We start from the raw sequence: 19007 nt of genomic DNA, 5'->3' as shown, positions 1-19007 counted from the left end.
GAGGTGACATGGTCAGAACTATGCTTCAGGGAGAACTCTTTGGCAGCTAAGAGGAAAATGGACTAGATTGGAGGAGAGTCAAGGCAGAGTGATAACCTACAGGCTACTGAAATAGTTCAGGTGTGAAAGGATGAGGGCTTGTTCCTGAATGGTGGTGGCCATATCAGAGAAGAGAAGAGAGCACAGTGAGAGATGATAGATAGAATTTCTGTTGTCAATCTAGAAAGAAATGTTGTGATTTTTTTTTCATTTTGTCTATTACATCTTCAGAGCAGTGTTTAGTTACTTTTAGATGTACTGAATATTTTAACTATCTTAAAAATAGTTGCTCCGTTGTATGTATATGTGTGTGTGTGTAGGTGTGTTTCAGTTCTTGATGGTTGTTGTGTTTTTTGATTAGGGAGTAGATTTTTAACAGTGAAGACACACAGTCTTTGTTAAGTCTGGATGTCTTTACCACTGAAATGACTACAATATTATATTTTTTAAAGTTTGATGAGTTATAGAGAAAATGAAAATATGTGATGTTCTCACTTGTTTAGCATTTCTTTGTGAATAAAATTTTGTTATAATTTGTAAATTACTCAAGTATAATTTTTTTTTTACTTTTCCAAAGGAATAAGCATTGGTTTGGGAAATATCCAACAGTGTTGATTGGGGCTTCAGAAGTCTGTATTTGATAGGGGGCCCTTCAAGGGTAATTCCAAGTGATTTTCATCAATCCCACCTGATAAGTGCTTTTAAACTTAGGATTCTTCATTACAAATGCCTGTACAGAGTCTTAATACCCTGGAGTTTGACCTTATGAAATGTTTCATGGATTTAATGAGAGACAGATTGAGAGAAATAATGGATGGGTCATGTGTTTGTTACCATCTCAGTTCACAATCTTGGAATGAAAGAGTGCATTACATTACTCTCAGTTACATTAAGAGAGCACACTTCTCCCCCTACCCCTGCCTTCTCTTGAGCTATTCTGACTCAGTTTAGAGAAATATCTGCAAAAATTTAGGAAAAATGCCACTAGTTTCTATTAGGACACTGGTGATCATATATATGTTACCAAATATATTTTTTATTTTATGAATCTCCTACATCTGAATAGAAAATTTCATATTACTCTTTTTTGCAAGTAAGATGATTTACCTTGTCAATATAAAAATAGACTTTGTGTAACACTAAATTGATTTTTATATTATTCCACTGAGTTTTCACATATCAGATTTATCTAGTAGATAAATCCTTTCTCAATTATTTAGTGACAGGTAAGAGATTATTCTTGACTTAGTTGAAGTTTATTTAAGTATGTCATATAACTTTAAAAAATAGACATGCTAATGACTCAGTTTTTTTCTAAAAGCTGCTTTCATTTGGAATCAGATTTTATCATATGCACACATACACACACATGTGGGGTGCGTGTGTGTGTTTAATATAAAACTACTTCAGCAACTTATCCATATTGATAGGTATCAGGTCTAACAAAGAAAATTGAAATCTATAAGTAACCCACCAAATATAACAATGATGATAGAGCTAACATTTATACATCACTTTAAGCAAAATGCTTTACATACCTATTTCATTTGATCCTTACAACAGCCCTATGACCTAAGCACTATTATTATCTTCATTTTACAGATGAAGAAACCAAAACAGAGTGACCGCCCTAGGATCACACAGGTTAAGGGTCAGAGGCAGTATTCAAACTAAGGTCCTTTCAACTCTAAGTCTAATTTTCAATCTGCTGTGTAAAGCTTCTTCATAAAATATCATTTTAGCAAGTCTTAACTCTCCTTTCCCCACCCTCAAATCAGTTTCCCAGAACTCTATATATCAAGGATTATATTATATTATAGAATGGCAGCTAGGTTGCACAGTGGGTAGAGTGCCAGATCCAGAGTCAGGAAGACTCATCTTCGTGAGTTAAAGTCTGGTCTTTGTCACTGCCTAGCTGTGTGACCCTCAGCAAGTCACTTAACCCTGTTTACCATACTTCCTCATTTATAAAATGAACTGAAGAAGGAAATGGTAAACCATTCCAGCATCTATGCCAAAAAACCCCAACATAACCCAAATGAGGTCAGGAAGCATCAGACTGGACTGAAGTGACTGAATAAAAGCTGACTTGTTTGAGTCCCACTCCTTTTATTTTTCTTGGTTTATTCCCTGTGTTTATTTACAATTCAATGGCCAAAAAAACAAGAAAAAGGCAGAAAAGCAAGGGAGCTGTGTTATCCTAAAGTAAGTGATAAACCCCTAAATGATAGCTCACTTCCTGAAATGTTTTATTCCATTGTCATGGTATGCCATTCTACTCCTGCTTACACTAAGCCCTTAAAAAATAGTTGCTTCGATAAATACTTAGATTTGGATGTCAGAATAAAATGGGGGGAAATGGTTAGAAGTAATGTATACTAGGTATTTATTTTATTTTAAAAAAGATAAGCATTTACATTATATATTTTAAACATTTCAGATATTCCTGGTTATAGACAAGAGTTCTTCACCCTTTAAAAGAAATTATAATAATATATTGTGGTTTGTTTTTTCAGCTGCTAAACCAGGACTGTTACCTCCACCACCGGCTCTTCCCCCCAGACCTTTTGTGTCCCAGGTAAGAACCAAATTTGATCCCAGTAATTTTGACATGAATGTTTAATATTGCTAACAGCTTTATGCACACAATTGTTTGACTTAGACAAATGAATTGGGCAGATTTTTATGTGGATGACAAGTCATATAGTTTGCAAAAAAATTAGACTTTGATTGTACTTAAAAGATGAGTTACTCAATAGACCACCCAACCAATGACTTTGGACAGATCTCTGGCTATACAAGTTTGCTTTCTAGCAGAATTGCTGCAGTTATAGCCCAAAGGGATGGGGGTGGTGGCAGGTTGGGGAGGTATGATGTACCTGTAAGGACTAGGCTGTTCCATTGAAGAACAGGATCAGATTGTCTCTAAATCTTTCCACTTATGACTAGGCAGCAGGGATGAAGCTAATTGGCTGAAATCAAGTGGTCATAAGTGTGACACTAACTTTGTATTGTGTAGTCCTCCTAAGAACAAAATGCCAAGGCAGCAGAGAAGGGAAAGCTGTTTTGTATGCGAATTGTCTATCTCATTGACATGCATTTCTATGCTTCCTCATCAAATCATCACTCCCCTGTTGATTAGAAGTTAGAGTGCAATAAATTTAGAGAGTATGTTATGGGGCCTCCCTTTTATCAAGTCTGCTGATGAGAGATGTTAACAAGACAGTTTCTATAATTGTTTTATTCCACATTAACTTATAGGGGTGACAGTTATTTTAGTCTCCTCTGCAAGAATGCCCTTCCTTATGTCTTATTCTCAGTTCTATCACTGAAATATTTCAGTTTTCATCTCTCAGTGAGTGTTTTGTGGTAAACATTAGGGAATCTTTCACCAGGAAGGGTCTAGATTTCTGCCTTGTGACGTTCCATAGTTCTAAGGTGTTAATTTACATGGGACAAATAGTTGACTTCAGATTAAGGTGAACAATTTCATGACCAGCTTAGTTACCTAATGCTAACCCATCTCTCCCCTTAGTAAAGTATTTGTTTCCAATTGCAGGATAATAAGATAGCTGGAAAGACTAGTTCAAGGTCTGTCTTCCCTGACTCAAGGACAAGGCAGAAATCCTTTAAATTACTGTCTTAACATACCTACCTAATGGCTTTCACTGGTCTTCACTCAATCATATTGAGTGTCTATTATGTGTCTAAGTGCTATATTTATCTTTTAGGCCAGTGGTGCCAAACTCAAGTAGAAATGAAATCCTTGTCCTTCATCTTGACTTAGAAAATCATAAATTCATGGTGTCTGTGTTTTATTGTGTTTTTATTTATTTTGTTAAATGTTTCCCAATTACATTTTAGTCTTGGTGTGAGCAGCCCCCGGGTTTGGCACTTCACATTTGAGCTGCTCCAGAACCATTTTTTTTTTTACCTCTAGTTTTAAAGGCTTTGCCATCATTGTTAGGCAAGGATCTGGGCTACTAATTGAAAACTGAGGAGGGACAACATGGTATAATGGAAAGAACATGGGAGTTGTAGTCAAGAAGATCAGAGTTCAAATTTGACCTTGGACATTTACTAGCTATTTGACCATGAGAAAAAGTCACTTAACCTCTCTTGGCCTCAGTTTCTTCCTCTGTAAAATGAGGGGCATTGGTCTCTCCGGACCCTTTCAACTCAAAATCTTACATCCTAAGATCTCAATTCCAATGTTATCCTTATAAGAAATTGAGATTTTGTCAGTCTAAACCAGATGAAATCACAGAGTTCAGAGTCATTCTCATATGCCATTTTTTTTCAGTGACTGCTGTCTAGAATCCAAACCTGGAAACTAGTAGCTAATGTGCTCTACGAACATGATGGCACACAGAGAAAACTGGTTTCTAAAAAAGGCATTCATGATGATCCTCACTTTTTTATATATACTCTTTCCCTTGTTCTGAATTCTGCTGCTGCTGTCTGAAGTCTTGGATCACTTGACTTGAGCCTTCCACCACTGTATTGAGGTAGAAATTGTTACCCTTGTTTGTGTAGCCGGAAGGAAAGATCTTCATGAGTTTTCTTGTTTGTCTAGCAGGTTTTACACCATAACACAAGCAGTGACTCTATCAGCCAGCCCAAACCTCCAGGCCAGCTACCAGGTTATGGTGATTTCAGACTTCCAGAGCAGGTAGGTAACAAAGACAAATGTAGATATCCTAGGCCATTCTTCCATCTCCTCCTGTGCCTTTTCTTAAAAAAATTATTTTCAATGAATAACAGTTTATTTTGTCTTTTTCCTTTCTCCCCGCAAATGAAAAACAAAAAAATTTTTCCCAGCAAATATAAAGTAAAACAAATTCCTGTGTTATTTATTTATTAAAATATTTATTTTAGTTTTCAGCATTTACTTTTATAAGATTTTGAGTTTTAAATTTTCTCCCCCTCCTTCCCCTTCCTCTCCCCAAGATGGCATGCAATCTGGTTTAGGCCATACGTGTACAATCATATTAAACATATTTCCATATTAGTCAAGTTGTAAAGAAGAATTAGAACCAAAGGGAAAAACCATGAGAAACAAAAAAAGGAAAAATAGTTTGCATTGTCTGCATTCAAACTCCATAGTTCTTTCTCTTTCTGTCATGAGTCTTTTGGAATTGTCTTAGATCATTGTGTTGCTGAAAGAGCTAAGTTTATCAAAGATGGTCACTGCCCAGTGTTGCTCTTACTGTGTACAATGTTTTACTGGTTTTGCTCACTTCATTCAGCATCAGTTCATATAAGTCTTGCCAGGTTTTTCTGAAGTCTACCGATTGATCATTTCTTATGGAACAATACTATTCCATTACATTCATATACTACAGTTTGTTCAGCCATTCCCCAGTTGTTGGGCATCCCCTCAATTTCCCCATGTTGTGTGTTATATGTGTGTGTCTGGTTCTGTACTGTGAGTGCATCATATCTTTTTTAGAAGGTAGGTGGGTTTGAACTTTGGAATCAATTACATGACATAGGAGATGTTGGCAAAGCATAGCATGCCTACATTAAAGAAGGCTCTGTGCTCTATAAGCAAAGCAGAATTGCTTTAGCTCAGAAGACACAGGAGATGTGCAAATTTAGAGAATCTCCACCGCAAATGTTCAGGACTATTTGTGCCTGAAATGTGGTAGAGTCTTCTGAGTTTATATTGATCTGATCAGCCACAGTCTGACATACTGTACCTTGACTCCAAGATAGTGATGTCATTTTGGTCCTCTTCTACAATGAACCTACTCTTTAGAAGGTAGGTAACCATTTCATCCTCAGTCCTTTCCAATCATAGTTGGTCATTGCATTGATCAGAGTTTGTATGGCTCTCTTGAAGTTGTCTTTACAATGGTGCTTTTGTTGTATACATTGTTTTCCCGATTCTGCTCACTTCACTCTGAATCTCTGTCAGTTTGTACAGATCTTAGATTTCTCTAAAGCCTTTTGGCATTTCTTAGGGCACAATAGTGTTGCATTATGTTCATTTACCACAACTAGCTCAGCCATTCCTCAGTTGATGAGCACCTCTTAACTTCCAGTTCTTTGCCACCACAAAAAGAGGTGCTATAAATATTTTTGTACTTAAGGATCCTTTTCCTCTGGTATACGTGATACATGAGACTAGTGGTGGCATGCCTGAGTCAATGGGGTTCTCTAACACTTTCTTGTCCCACAGTTTCCTTGAGGAAGAAATTACTATGTAATGTATTATGTAATCTAGTACTATGTATTATGTACCATGTAAATCTAGTACTACGAAATTAGTTTTGATGCTTTAGTCAGTCATGTGCGGAAAAAGATGATATCATTTTATAACATTGCCTTTTGGAAGAGATCCTCAAATATCTGCAGCGATCCTCCCTTAGGGCTCCTATAGAGGCTGGTTCATTCTGCTTCATTCCTAAAGATATTGAGACCCATAATCTGTAGCCTCCCTTAAGTGCGACCCTTGGGCTGCATTATAAAAAAGTAAACTAACGTAATTATGAAGCGTTATGTAAATGTAATCCACTATTTTCATCACCTAATTTCACTAAGGCTGTAGTTAAATTATTTGTCTTTTCTAAATTGGTTGTTCAACAAGTACACATATGCCAGAACTGTGCTAAGTACTGGAGATACAAAGACAGGCAAAAGCATGTCTTCAGAGAGCTCCCATTCTAGTGGAGGAGACAGCAGAATGTGGTAAATAACATGGAAATAAGTACAAGACATACACAGTGTAATAGCAGGTCATCTCAGAAGGAAGGGACTAGCAAAGCTGTTAAAATCTAGTCATTTCCCTTGAAAGAGTTAAAAATGAGAAAGTTTAGCTACAAGATATCTTTGAAGTTTCCACTGGAATTTGCTTCTTAGAAGCTGATTATACAGTTGGTGGATCATCGAAGCCCTTTCCTTTTCCTTCTTCCAGCTTGCCACTTCAGGACCACTCGCTGTTTAACAGTCCAGTCTCATTTTAAAGAAATCCAGAGGATTACACAGATTCTTCTTTTGCTCTGGAATTTTTACACATGAAGTACTCCTTGACATAAATGGCCAATTAATCAAGTCTTAGACATCTTTCTTTCTTTTTTTTTTTTTGAAAATTGATGTGGAGCTATTTATTATAGAGAAATATGAACTGTCATGTCTACATTAGAAAGTAGACCTTGTTAGAAAAAAAAGAAAACCAGGTGAAATTAAAGCCATCAGGTTTTTTCCCTTCTTTTTTTCTTTTCCTTCTGCAGCTCACAGAAAAGGTTTGGGGATGGGGAAAAGAAGCTGACACAAGTGGTGAAAATATCAGTTTTCAGATCAACTGTGGATTTCATTTTCTTGGTTCTTCATCTCTGGTATTATGCAGAATGAGCACAACTTAGGTATTCTAAGTAAATGCATCACTTAGAAGATGTAGAACTTTAAGGTTTTGGCCAAGCAGCAAAATGAACATTCAGAGATTTGTGTATGCATGATACAGGAATGCGTATGTGGGTTTTCAGATGTATCTATTCATATTTATATATCCATATAGGATATGATCAAATGAGATAACATATACAACACTGCAAATCCTGGAGTGCTGTGTAAAATGCTAGCTGTTATTATCATATGCATGTGTACTTGCATGTTCTACAAATATCTGGATATGCTTATATTACCTATTTTCTTCCACACAAAGTAAAAACGAACTATTAAGTGAGATAAAATGTATAGGTTTTCAGTATAAAATAGAATTTTACTGAATCCTAAATGTACAAGCACAGCTATAGTTGACATCTGGATTAAGTTACCAGAGGGGGAGCCCTTGGTTTGAAAAGTATGAATAAATTTAGTAGAAACAGATCTGCTTTCAAACTGGAAGGAGGATAACAAAGAACCCAAGTGAAAAAAAATAAACACTAGCCTTACTCTACTGGAAAACTTTCTGTAGTCTATCTTATCTAATAATCATATTAGCTAGAATTTACATAGCACTTTGAAGTTTGCAAAGTGATTTTACTCATTTTATCTCATTTGATCCTCACAATAACCCTGAGAATTAGTGCTATTATTTCCATTTTATAGTTGAGGAAACTGAGGCAGATAGAGGTAAAGTGACTTGCCCAAGGTTATACAGTTAAATCTCTCAGGGCAGATTTGAACTTGAGTCTTCCTGACTCCAAATCTTTTACTCTATGTGTTGCTTCTAGAAAGTAAATTGATGAGCTTCAGTTTTTAAGGCAGATGGTTAGAACAGTTGTCAAATGATATATGTGTATGGATTTCACAAGAATGGAATTACACAGTAACGGGAGACAAATAGTTTGTAAGAACTTAGAAAAGGAAATAGTGATACTGGGAGCCAGTATGAGTTCTTCAAGAACAAGTCTTGACAGGATGGTGAATTTTGCTTGTAATTCCTGCTACCGGGAAGATTGAGGCTGATGTATCGCTTGAGATTAGAATTTCTGAGCTGAACCAATCCAGTGCCTGCACCAGTATGATACCTATGAGAACAGAAGTTTCTTAAGCTCCTTCAGGATAAGTGAACTGCCTTACATTAAGATCCACGAAAAACTACTGTAACTTCCAGTCTGGGCAAGATAATAAGACACAGGCTCAAAAGGAAAGAAAAAGGGGGGAGAAAGTAAGATGGGAGAGTGAAGTTAACAATTTTGCTGAACTCTACCAACCCACCCCTCTAAATAAAACTTTAAAAAGTGCCTCATACTGAATTCTAAGTGAGATAGCCAACACAAAGTCACACTGAAACATTTTTCCAACCCAGGGCAGTTTAGAAGGACAGAAAGATGTTTGTAGACACTGGGGTGGGAGCTGGTTTGCAGCAAGGCCTTGCAAAAGTGCTGTAGGCTATGGGCATCCCAGCAGTGGCATTAGTGGTGGTGGTGGCAGTACTTGGCCAGGGTTGGTATGGAGACTGGACACCTGGTCAGAAAGAGATTCCAGGTAGACCCTTGGGTTAGCACTGGGTTCAGGATTGAGTGCCATTTGGCAATTCCATTGCCCAGTACCAGGGTAAAGAGGAATGGTTATGGTCAAGGTCTCAAGGGAGCAGGGGCCCTATCTGGATAGGGAACAGAGTGCAGACCAGGAAGGCAGTTAACAGACTTCACCTAGCATCATACCACTCTGGAAACTCTGAAAATTTAAAGCACCCTGGCTGAGAAAACAGCAATACAAAAAAGTGTGATACAAAAAACAATCACCTCTCCTCAGAGGTGAGCAGAGCCCAATTTAAGAAATAGGTTTGGAAAATGAACAAACAATAAAAAGAACCTAAGCATAAAAACTGCCGTGCTGACATGAAACTCATTACATAAAATCACAATAAGACAACAGTGTGAAAACAGCTACAAACAAAGCCTCAAAAAAAAAAAAATACAATTTGGACACAAGCCCAGCAAGAATTTCTAGAAGAACTAAAGGAAGATAATTTTTTTTAAAAGAGCAAAAGAAGATTTTAAAAATAAAATAAAAGTGGTAGAGAAAAAATTGGAAAAAGAAATGAGGGTAATGCAAAAAAATTATGAGAAGATAATTATTAACATCTTGGTAAAAGAAACACAAAGAAATAATGAAGGAAATAACTCTTTCAAAATCAGGCCAAATAGCGAGAGGTACAAAACCTCACAGAAGAAAGTAACTCCTTAAAAAATTAGAATCAGTTAAGTGAAAGCTAATGACTTCACAAGACATAAAGAAATAATAAAATAACATAAAAAGACTGAAAAAATAGAAAAAAATGTGAAAGATCTCACAAGTGACCTGGAAAATAGATCAAGGACTTATTAAGAATTATTTAACTATGTCAGGAGAAAAAAAGAAAACAAATCTTGCCAAGTTAATCTTATTTGTCTTTTTTTTTTTTTTAATGAAGATTTATTAACTGGGTAGATTGGGGAAATGCTGTGGAGATAGTGTATCTTTGCTGAACTTCAGTAAAGCATTCTCCAGTCTCTTAAGATATCCCTTTGGATAAGACCTAGAAATGTGGGCTGAATGATAGGTAAATTTGTAACTGGTTGAGTAACTAGATTCCCCTCACCCCCTAAAAATGTTGATTAATAGATTGAAATTAACCTGGAAGGCACTCTCTGGGGTTTAGTGACTTGGTTGAAGACATAGGTTATATTTGAAAATGATACGTATCTGGGAAGGATTGCTAATCCATTAAGTGATTAATTCAGAATCCAAACAGAGTTTTGAAAGGCTGGAAAATGGGAGAAATCTAACAAGCTGAAATTGAATAAGTATAAATTTTACTTTAGGTTAAAGATATCAGTAGGCTCAGTAAGAGGATTAGAGATACAGCTAGACAAAAATTCATGTGAAAAAGATCTGAAAGACTTTTCATTAGCTGTAATTGCACATAAGCCAGCAGGGTGATGTGATAACCTGCATTAGCAGAAGTTTGGGCCTAAGAAAGGTATTTGTATAGCTCAGGCAAGGTTTGGAAATATTTGTACAGTAGTAGCTGGCAGACATTTTAAGCCTTTTCTGTGCTATCACAAAATACTCATGGGCCACAGAGGGTAGAATTTTCAGACATTAAACATAGGTGCATTTGTAAAAAGTAACATTAAAATGGGTATCATGGTTTATACTGGTCAGTTGTCAGAGAAATATCATCATCACTGACATTTACATAGCACTTCAAAGTTTTCAGAATAGTTTACATTATGATATCTAAGTTGATCCTCACAATAATCCCTTTTAGGCAGGTGCTATATTATTCCCATTTTTACAGATGAAGAAATTGAAGCTGAGAAAGGTGAAGTGAAACTCACCCAGGGTCACATAGCGAGTGACTGCCTGAGGCAGGATTTGACTCTCGGTGCAATACTCCAACTACTGTGCTACCTGCCTGCCCTAGTCCTGGCCCAGAAAAGGGAATGAGGGGTCCCAGCTTCTCTGTACTCTTTGCTGGTCAGACCACTTACAGAGTGCTGAGTCTGTTCTGTTAGGTAGGGTTTTAACAGGTAGAGATGATGGAGGAAGGGCATTTCAGGCGTAGGGATCTGTGCACAAAGGTAAAAACATAAAGGATGCATTCAGGATATGGAGTGAGTATGTATAGGAATATAATGACAGGCAAAATTAGAAATATAGGTTGAGGCTATATACTAGAGGGCATCTAATGCCATGCTTTCTTCAGTAGCCAGTGGGGGCACACTGAAAGTTTTTCTGTTCTTTGGAAAGATTCAGGGTGATGTGGTAGAATGAATTAAAGTGAGGAGAGACTAAAGGTCAAGAGACTTAAGGAAGTGTGAAATGATGCTAGAAAGGCAGGGCAAAATTAGATTTGGAGAGACTTGACAGCCAGGCAAATGGGCTTAAGTTTTCCTTGGTTGGTAGTAGCTAGCCAATGATGATTTCTGAGCAGAGATGTCAGTCGTTCAGTCAGTCAACAAATGGCCAGCATGGGTCAGGCACTGTGCTAATAAATACAGATAAAATACAAGTTTTATTTGGGATTGCATAGAAATAAAAATAAAAAGAATGAATGCATGCCCTTTGACCCAGAAATATTGCTTCTAGGGCTGTATTCCAGAGAGATCATAAAAATGGGAAAAGGACCCACATGTACAAAAATATTTATAGCACCTCTGTTTGTGGTGGCTAAGAACTGGAAATTAAGGGGAAACTTGTCAAATGGGAAATGGCTGAACAAGGTGTGATATATGAATGTAATGGAATACTATTATGCTAAAAGAAATGATGATGTATAATTAATCTGGAAACATACTTTGGGGTGAAGGGTTTTAAAGGCCAAACAACAGAAATTATTTTTTTTCCCCCTTAAACATATTTTCACATTAGTCATGTTTCATAGAAGAATTATAATGAATGGGAGAAAACATGAGAAAGAAAAAACAAAATAAAATAAAAAGAATGAGAACATTCTACTTTCAAAAAGTTTATCTTCTATTAGGAGAGACAAGTATATATATCTATGTAGATCTCTCTCTGTATACACACAATAAATACGTATAGAATAGATACAAAGTAGTTATGTACAGAGTAGTTATGGAGAGGAGGCCCTGTGATAAGGAAGAATTAGGGGAGACTTCCTGTGGAAGATGATGCTTGAACCAATCTTGAACATGGCAAGGGATTCTGTGAGGTAGAGGTGAGGAAGGGTGCGTTCTCAAGGTGAGTGACAACCACTGCAAAGACATGGAGATGGAAGGAGAGAAAAACAACTAATACAACTGGATCATAGAGTTCAGGAAAGGAATTGATGCATAATTAGTCTGGAAACATAGGTTGGGCCAGGTTGTGAAGGGCTTTAAAGGCCAAGCGGTACAGTGTATATTGTATCAGAGAGTTAATAGGAAGTATCTGGAATTGTGACATGGTCAGTTTTGTACCTAAGGCTGACCAGGTACATGTGGAAGGATGATTATTTTGGCAGTGAAGGCATTAACTAGTTTGGCAGCAGTGGGAATGGAAAGGCTATTAACAAATGTAAGAAATGTTGCTGAGGTAGAATCAGTCATGTTTACAAAGTGATTGGATGTGGGAGCAAGAGAGTAGGAGGAGTTAAAGATGGTTCTAAGATTTTGAGATTGGCTCTATGGAAGTTAGGGGGATAACATAGTTTTGGGGGGGAAATGGTGGTTTTGGATGTGTTGATTTTTGTTTCAGGGCTGGGAAACCTGCGCCCTTGAGGCCACATGAGGCCCTTCAAGTGAGGCTCTTTGACTGAACCCAAACTTCATAGAACAAATTCCCTTAATAAAAGGATTTATTTTGGACTCATTCCAAAGGTCACACCCAAGGACCTGGAAGGCCACATGTGACCTTGAGGCTATAGGTTCCCCACCCCTGGAAGTAGAGATTGGCCTGAAGCAGTTGAAGATAAAGGCCTGGAACTAAAGAAAAAACTCAGGGTTGGATATGAAGATTCGAGAAGCATCAAAACCAGAGGAGTTAATGACATGCTCCAGTAATGAGTATAAGGGAAGAAGAGAAGAGAGCCAAGACTTTTGGGAAACCACCTGTATTTTGAATGCCAAGCAAGAGGACAGTGCAGAGATAGAAAAGGAACATTGAATTGATCAATCAATAAATATTAAGTACTTCCTGTGTGCCAGATAGGGACAGCTAGGTGGATAAAGCTCTGAACCTGCAGTCAGAAAGATCTGAGTTCAGATATAGCCTCAGATACTTAGTAGCTATATATCCCTAGGCAAGTCACTTACCCCATATTTGCCCCAGTTCCTCTTCTGTTAAAATGGGGACACACTAGAGAAGGAAATGGCAAACCACTCCAGTATCTTTGCCAAGAACATTTCATGGACAAAGTCCATGGAATCTTGTAGAGTCAGACACAACTGAATAACGACAAATGTTCCAGAAACTGCAATGCTCTGAGTATACAAGAAGAGGCAAAAAAGTCCTCAAGGAACTTAAAATCTAATGGAATAGTTAGAAGAAAAGAAAGACTTTTTGTCTTAATTTCCTTTTTTTCCTGAAATGCCAATCAACCATAGTAGTACCTCAGATCTTCTGTTCAGCATTTTGGAAGGGAGCCATAAATATAAGCAAATTGAGGTGTATACTTTTAGATATACAAAATGCGGTATACTTTTCTCAGTCAATTAACAAGTGTCCAAGTGCCTGTGAATCGTAGCTAATACTAGCATTTCTATAGCACTTGAAGGTTTGCAAAGTTTATCTCCTTTTATCATGACACAACCTAGGGAGGGAGCTGCCATCCTTTCATTTAGTTAAAGCTTCCTTTTGTCCTCTGGTTTCATTTTTAGCAAAATAGTCACTATTGATATGAAAAAATTTCTTCCAGTTATATTCCATTTTGTTAGTTGATGGACAAGGATGGTGCATGCTGAGTGCCTGGAGTTAAATTATTTATAGACAGTATAAGCTTTGCCCTTCTTACTCTTTCAGTTTTTTGCCTCTCTGCTACCATCTACTGTAGAATTAGAAGGAAACTACATAAAACTGAGGGCCATTTTGTGTTTTTCTTTGTTTCATGAGTCATGATGGCCGAATATTCATCACTTAGACACATTTTGTCACTAGGACAATACTCAGAGCCTTTCCTTCATGGTAGAACCTGTCAGAGCTAAGCAAAACCTTATGGAAACCAACATCACTTCTATACCACATGGTAAGACATTAGTGGAGGACTTTTGTGGTGGTAAGAGTCTAATTCTTAATCATCCAAATGTAAATTCAACTTTTCTGTCAAAACGAATTTTTTTAAAATTCATGTGCACTTATTGATTAAAATAAGAACTACATTTCTTTAAAAAAGGTTTGCTATTCTGTTGTACAATGTACTGTAATCAACGTGTTTATTGTTTCTAGTTTGGTTAAAAAAGGGGAGGAGGGTATTAATTAGGTTAAAGATTTTGCTTTTCATCATGGCAGATTATTTTGCTTTGTCTAGGTATAATTTTATCTTAAAGAGAGACTCATTTTTCAATAGTTTTTCAGTAGTGTCTGATTCTTTGTAACCCCATTTGAGATTTTCTTAGCAAAGATACTAGAGTGTTTACCATATCTTTCTTCAGTTCATTTTACAGATGAGGGAAATAGGGTTAAATGACTTGCTCAGGGTCACAACAGCTAGTAAGTGTCTAAGGCCAGATTTGAACTCATGAAGATGAGTCTTCCTTATTCCATGCCCAGGGCTCTCTATGCATTGTGAGCCATGTAGCTGCCCTGTGGACATACTCACAGGAGCAAAATCTTTGTTGAATGGTAAATAAAGTATCCACACTCTTTCTTGGCATTTTGTTAAGTGACTGCAATTAAATGTCTAAAGACATTTCTTTACATGTAAAGAAAACACAGGTTTCAATAAAATATTTTGTGAGGTTTACATTGTCCACTGGCCAAAATAAAAAACTCTACTTTAAATGAAAATCAGATGCTTGTAAATCCAATTCGTACTCCCTTGTAGGTTATACCAATTTGATTTTGTTTTACGTAGAGACTATTAATGCTCCTGTGTGGGTCACAGCCATTTTTGAAGTGAGCATTTTTGACATTTTGTGCAAATTTTATTGCCTTTTACTCAACTTTTATCATGAGCTCTCAGATTACTCAAATAGCTTATCAGAGCACCAGGTCTGCATAGTGCTAAGAAATGGCAGATTTCGAATGGTTTTACTTTCATCTTTATTACTTTCAGTTATTATAGACAGCAGTAAAATGAGCCAGTGGATAACTGCTTTAGGCTAATCTGTGTTTGAACTCCAGAGTTCTGTGAGGTATTTCTTAAGGATTTCTTAAAAGAAGTCACTGGTCATGATTCCACTTTCATAGGTCATGAAAGACACTTAATTTAGGTATGCTGTCATTAGTCCATTCTTACAGTATGAGGTGAATTTTTAAGTCTTAAAAACAAAACAAATGAGCCATACAGTTGGCCTATTACTGGATAGACTAGCTAAAAGATCAAGAACAAAAGAGTAGCTAAAAAGAGAAATAGAAGCTAAACGTAGATTTCTGAAAGGAGGTAATAAAGGCGGGGGAGGGCAAGTGAAGACTGCAGTCTGAGACAAGTAACAGTAGAAAAGGGAAAAAGTAGGTTTTAATGATATAAAAAAGACCAGTGACAGAAAATCATTACAGTGACAATAATGTTAACTATGACATCAGTTCAGTAGGCACTTAATAAGTGCTAATCTACTGGAGAAGAAAATGGCAAACCACTCCATTATCTTTGCCAAGAAAACCCCATGGACAGTATGGTCCACAAGATCACAAAGACTTGGAAACAGCTGAATGACCAGGACCACAACAGCAGCAGCAGCAGCAAAGTGTTTCATACCACTGCTGGCATACATTTTGAAATAGTTTTAGGAAGACTCTGTAATTCTTGCTCTGGATGTGGATAGCATTTTCCATCATGAGGTTTTTGTAGTTGTCTTAGAACCTTTCATTGCTGAGAAGAGTAGTCCTACCTCTGTCCATAACTAGTCTCTCAACCTCAGTTTAACACTTTAACAAAATGAAGGGAATGGACTAGATGATTTTTTAATGTTACCTCTTTGCCACTTCTGTTTTCTGATGAATCAAACTGATAGTGAGGCAACCGAAGAATTTATGAGCATATGCTCATAAATAAATAAAAATTCTTTGACCTAGCAATGCAATGTCAAGTCTATTCCACAAAAAGACAAAAGAAAGAAGGAATGGATTCATATTTACAAAAATGTTTATAACAGCTCTTTTTGTGGTGGCAATGATTTAGAACCTGAGGGGTTGCCCATTATTTGGGGAAGGGCTGAACAAGTTTTGATATATGAATGTGATGGAATATTGTTGTGCTGTGAGAAAATGATGAAATGGAAAACTTGTATAAACTGCTACTTCCACAGTTCCAACTGGATACCTGCAAGTTTTCAGGGCCTCTAAAGTGTTGTGAATCCAGGGAGAGGTCCCAGTTCTGCAAGTTCCTGGCAAGTTGAGGTCTGTCAGCTTGTGTCTGGTTGGGAATTTTAGCAGAATTCTGTTTGACTCAGCTACTATTGGTCTGTGTGTTCAGAGCATCTAAATTACTAACTTCTCCTTGGTCTAGGACTTTACCTTTGCTCCAGAGACCAGAGCCATATGGTTACTGTTTGCCTCCTGGAAGTTGTTCCTATGACTGAACATTAGCATGGGTGACCATTCCTTTCTGCCCTAGATCTGTGACCCAGAACTGGGTAGTGGGCAATAGAGGTGCCAGATGGCCCCTCCTTCCTGGGCTCAGTGCTTGCCCAGGGATCCTCCGGGATCTCTTTCTGATTTCCTGTCTTGGCCTTTTGTCAGTTCCTGGATGCTGGAATGTTTTCTGCCTGACAAGACTTCTTTCTCTCTCTCCCTCCCCCCCCCCCCCCATCCCTTTTCTCCTCCATCTCTCCTTCTGCCAGTGTATGCAGACCTTTCTGTCCATCCCTCTTAACCACTCTGAACTGGAAAAATGACTCACTATGACTTCTTCTTGACTTTTCTGATCAGAATTTAGTCTGGTGTCCTCTCTAGATCTTTGTTGAGAAAGTGTCGGGGGAGGGCTAAATTCTGTTGCTTCTTCTCACTCTGCCTTGGGTCTGCCTCCATTCTATTTTTTTTTTTCAGAAATGACCAGTAGGGTATTTGTTTTGCTTGACTATATGTGTATATTTGTATTTATATTTTTTATTTTTATTTCTTTCTTTTTTTTTTTAAATTAAATTATTTTGTTTTCAGTGTTTGACAAGCACTTCCGTATATCTTGGATTTTTTCCCCTTCTCTCCCCCTCATTCCGCCCTCCCTCCCCACTTTCTCCCTGAGAAGGTGTACAATCTTTTATATAGGTTCTACATGTACTTTCCTATTAAATATATGTTGAATAGAAGAATTAAAATAAAAGGGAGAAACCATAAAACAAAACAAAACATAATACGAAAGAAAATGGTCTGTTTCTATTTGCGATCCAATTCCATAGTTCTTTCTCTGAATGTGATAGACATTTTGCCTCGAGTCCATTGGAAATTTTTTAAGTCCATGCATTTCAATGAAGTACTAAGTCTACCAGAAAAATTCCTCACACACTGTGGTTGTTGCTGTGTACAAAGTTCTCCTGGTTCTGCTCCTTTCACTCAGCATCAGTTCATGTAAGTCTTTCCAGGCTTCTCTGAAGTCTTCCTGTTCATCGTTTCTCATAGCACAATAGTATCCCATTACATTCATGTACCACAACTTGGTATATTCCCCAATTGATAGTCATCCCCTTGATTTCCAGTGTTTGGCCACCACAGAGAGCTGCTATAAATATTTTTGTACATGTGGGACCCTTTCCCATGTTTATGATCTCTTTGGGATAGAGTCCCAGAAGCGATATTGCTGGGTCAAAGGGTATTCTCATTTTTGTAGCCCTTTGGACATAGTTCCAAATTGCTCTCCAGAATGGCTCCACCAACAATGAATTCATGTTCCAACTCTCCCACATTTTCTCCAACATTTATCATCTTCCTGTTTTGTCATGTTAGCCAATCTGATAGGTGTGATGTCGTACCTCAGAGTTGTTTTGATTTGCATCTCTCTAATCAATAGTAATTTAGAACATTTTTTCATATGATTATAGATAGCTTTAATTTCTTCCTGTGAAAACTGTCTGTTCATATCCTTTGACCATTTATCAATTGGGGAATGACTTGTGTTCTTGTACATTTGACTCAGTTCTCTATATATTTTAGAAATGAGACCTTTATCACAAACACTAGTTGCAAAAATTCTTTCCCAGTTTTCTGCTTCCTTCCGAATCTTTGTTGCATTGGGTTTGTTTGTGCAAAAACTTTTCAATTTAATGTAATCAAAATTATCCATTTTGCACTTCGTAATGTTCTCTATCTCTTGTTGGATCACATATTTCTCCATAAATCTAACAAGTACACTATTCCTTGTTCCCCTTATTTGTTTGTAGTATCAGTCTTTATACCTCGATCATGTATGTATTTGTTTTTCTTTCTTATCAGAGATGATGGAAGGGAGTTGGAAGAGAAGGAAGACAGATTTTCATTATTGGAAAAAAATTTAACTTAAAAAGGGAACGCAACATTATAGGGGTTGTGGCAAGAGTTTGCACTTGGGATCAAGGGAGATCTGGTTTCTCCTTCATTCTCTAACATCTCAATCAGTTAATCAACAAAAATTTAGTAATCATCTGCTATGTTCCAGGCACTATGCTAAGTACTGGGAATACAAAAAACGGCACAAGATAGTCCCTGCCTTAAAGGAAATCACAATCTAATCTAACACCTACTAGTTCTATGACCACAACAAAATCACTTAATCTTTCTGAGCCTGAGTTTCCTCACGTGTAATATGGGGCCAGTTCCTTCTTCAGAGAGTTGTCTTGTGGATCAAATCAGATAATGTGTGTAAAGTGCTTGTAAAATGTTATGTTGGGAAGCTAGGTGGTGCAAGGGCTCGAGTGCCAGGTCTGGAGTCAGGAAGACCTGAATTTAAGTCTGGCCTTATA

At 37.2% G+C, this 19007-nt stretch overlaps 1 protein-coding gene across 24 annotated transcripts in view; it reads left to right on the top strand.

The window, feature by feature from the left end:
- The window catches only part of REPS2 (RALBP1 associated Eps domain containing 2), a 268261-nt gene that overhangs the window by 209223 nt on the left and 40031 nt on the right, over nucleotides 1-19007 (top strand). For 15 of the 24 annotated variants that reach the window (XM_072614244.1, XM_072614253.1, XM_072614242.1 and 12 more), the window contains 2 exons: nucleotides 2556-2617; nucleotides 4616-4711. In XM_072614244.1, the coding sequence (XP_072470345.1) occupies nucleotides 2556-2617; nucleotides 4616-4711 (158 nt within the window). The remainder of the gene's footprint in view (nucleotides 1-2555; nucleotides 2618-4615; nucleotides 4712-19007) is intronic. The other 9 variants (XM_072614238.1, XM_072614251.1, XM_072614229.1 and 6 more) reach the window with 1 other exon arrangement.

This window comes from Notamacropus eugenii, chromosome 5, assembly GCF_028372415.1.
Source record: "Notamacropus eugenii isolate mMacEug1 chromosome 5, mMacEug1.pri_v2, whole genome shotgun sequence".
NCBI classification, from domain to species: domain Eukaryota; kingdom Metazoa; phylum Chordata; class Mammalia; order Diprotodontia; family Macropodidae; genus Notamacropus; species Notamacropus eugenii.
The sequence above is the reverse complement of the archived record's forward strand: the minus strand, read 5'-3'. Positions and strand labels throughout refer to the sequence as shown.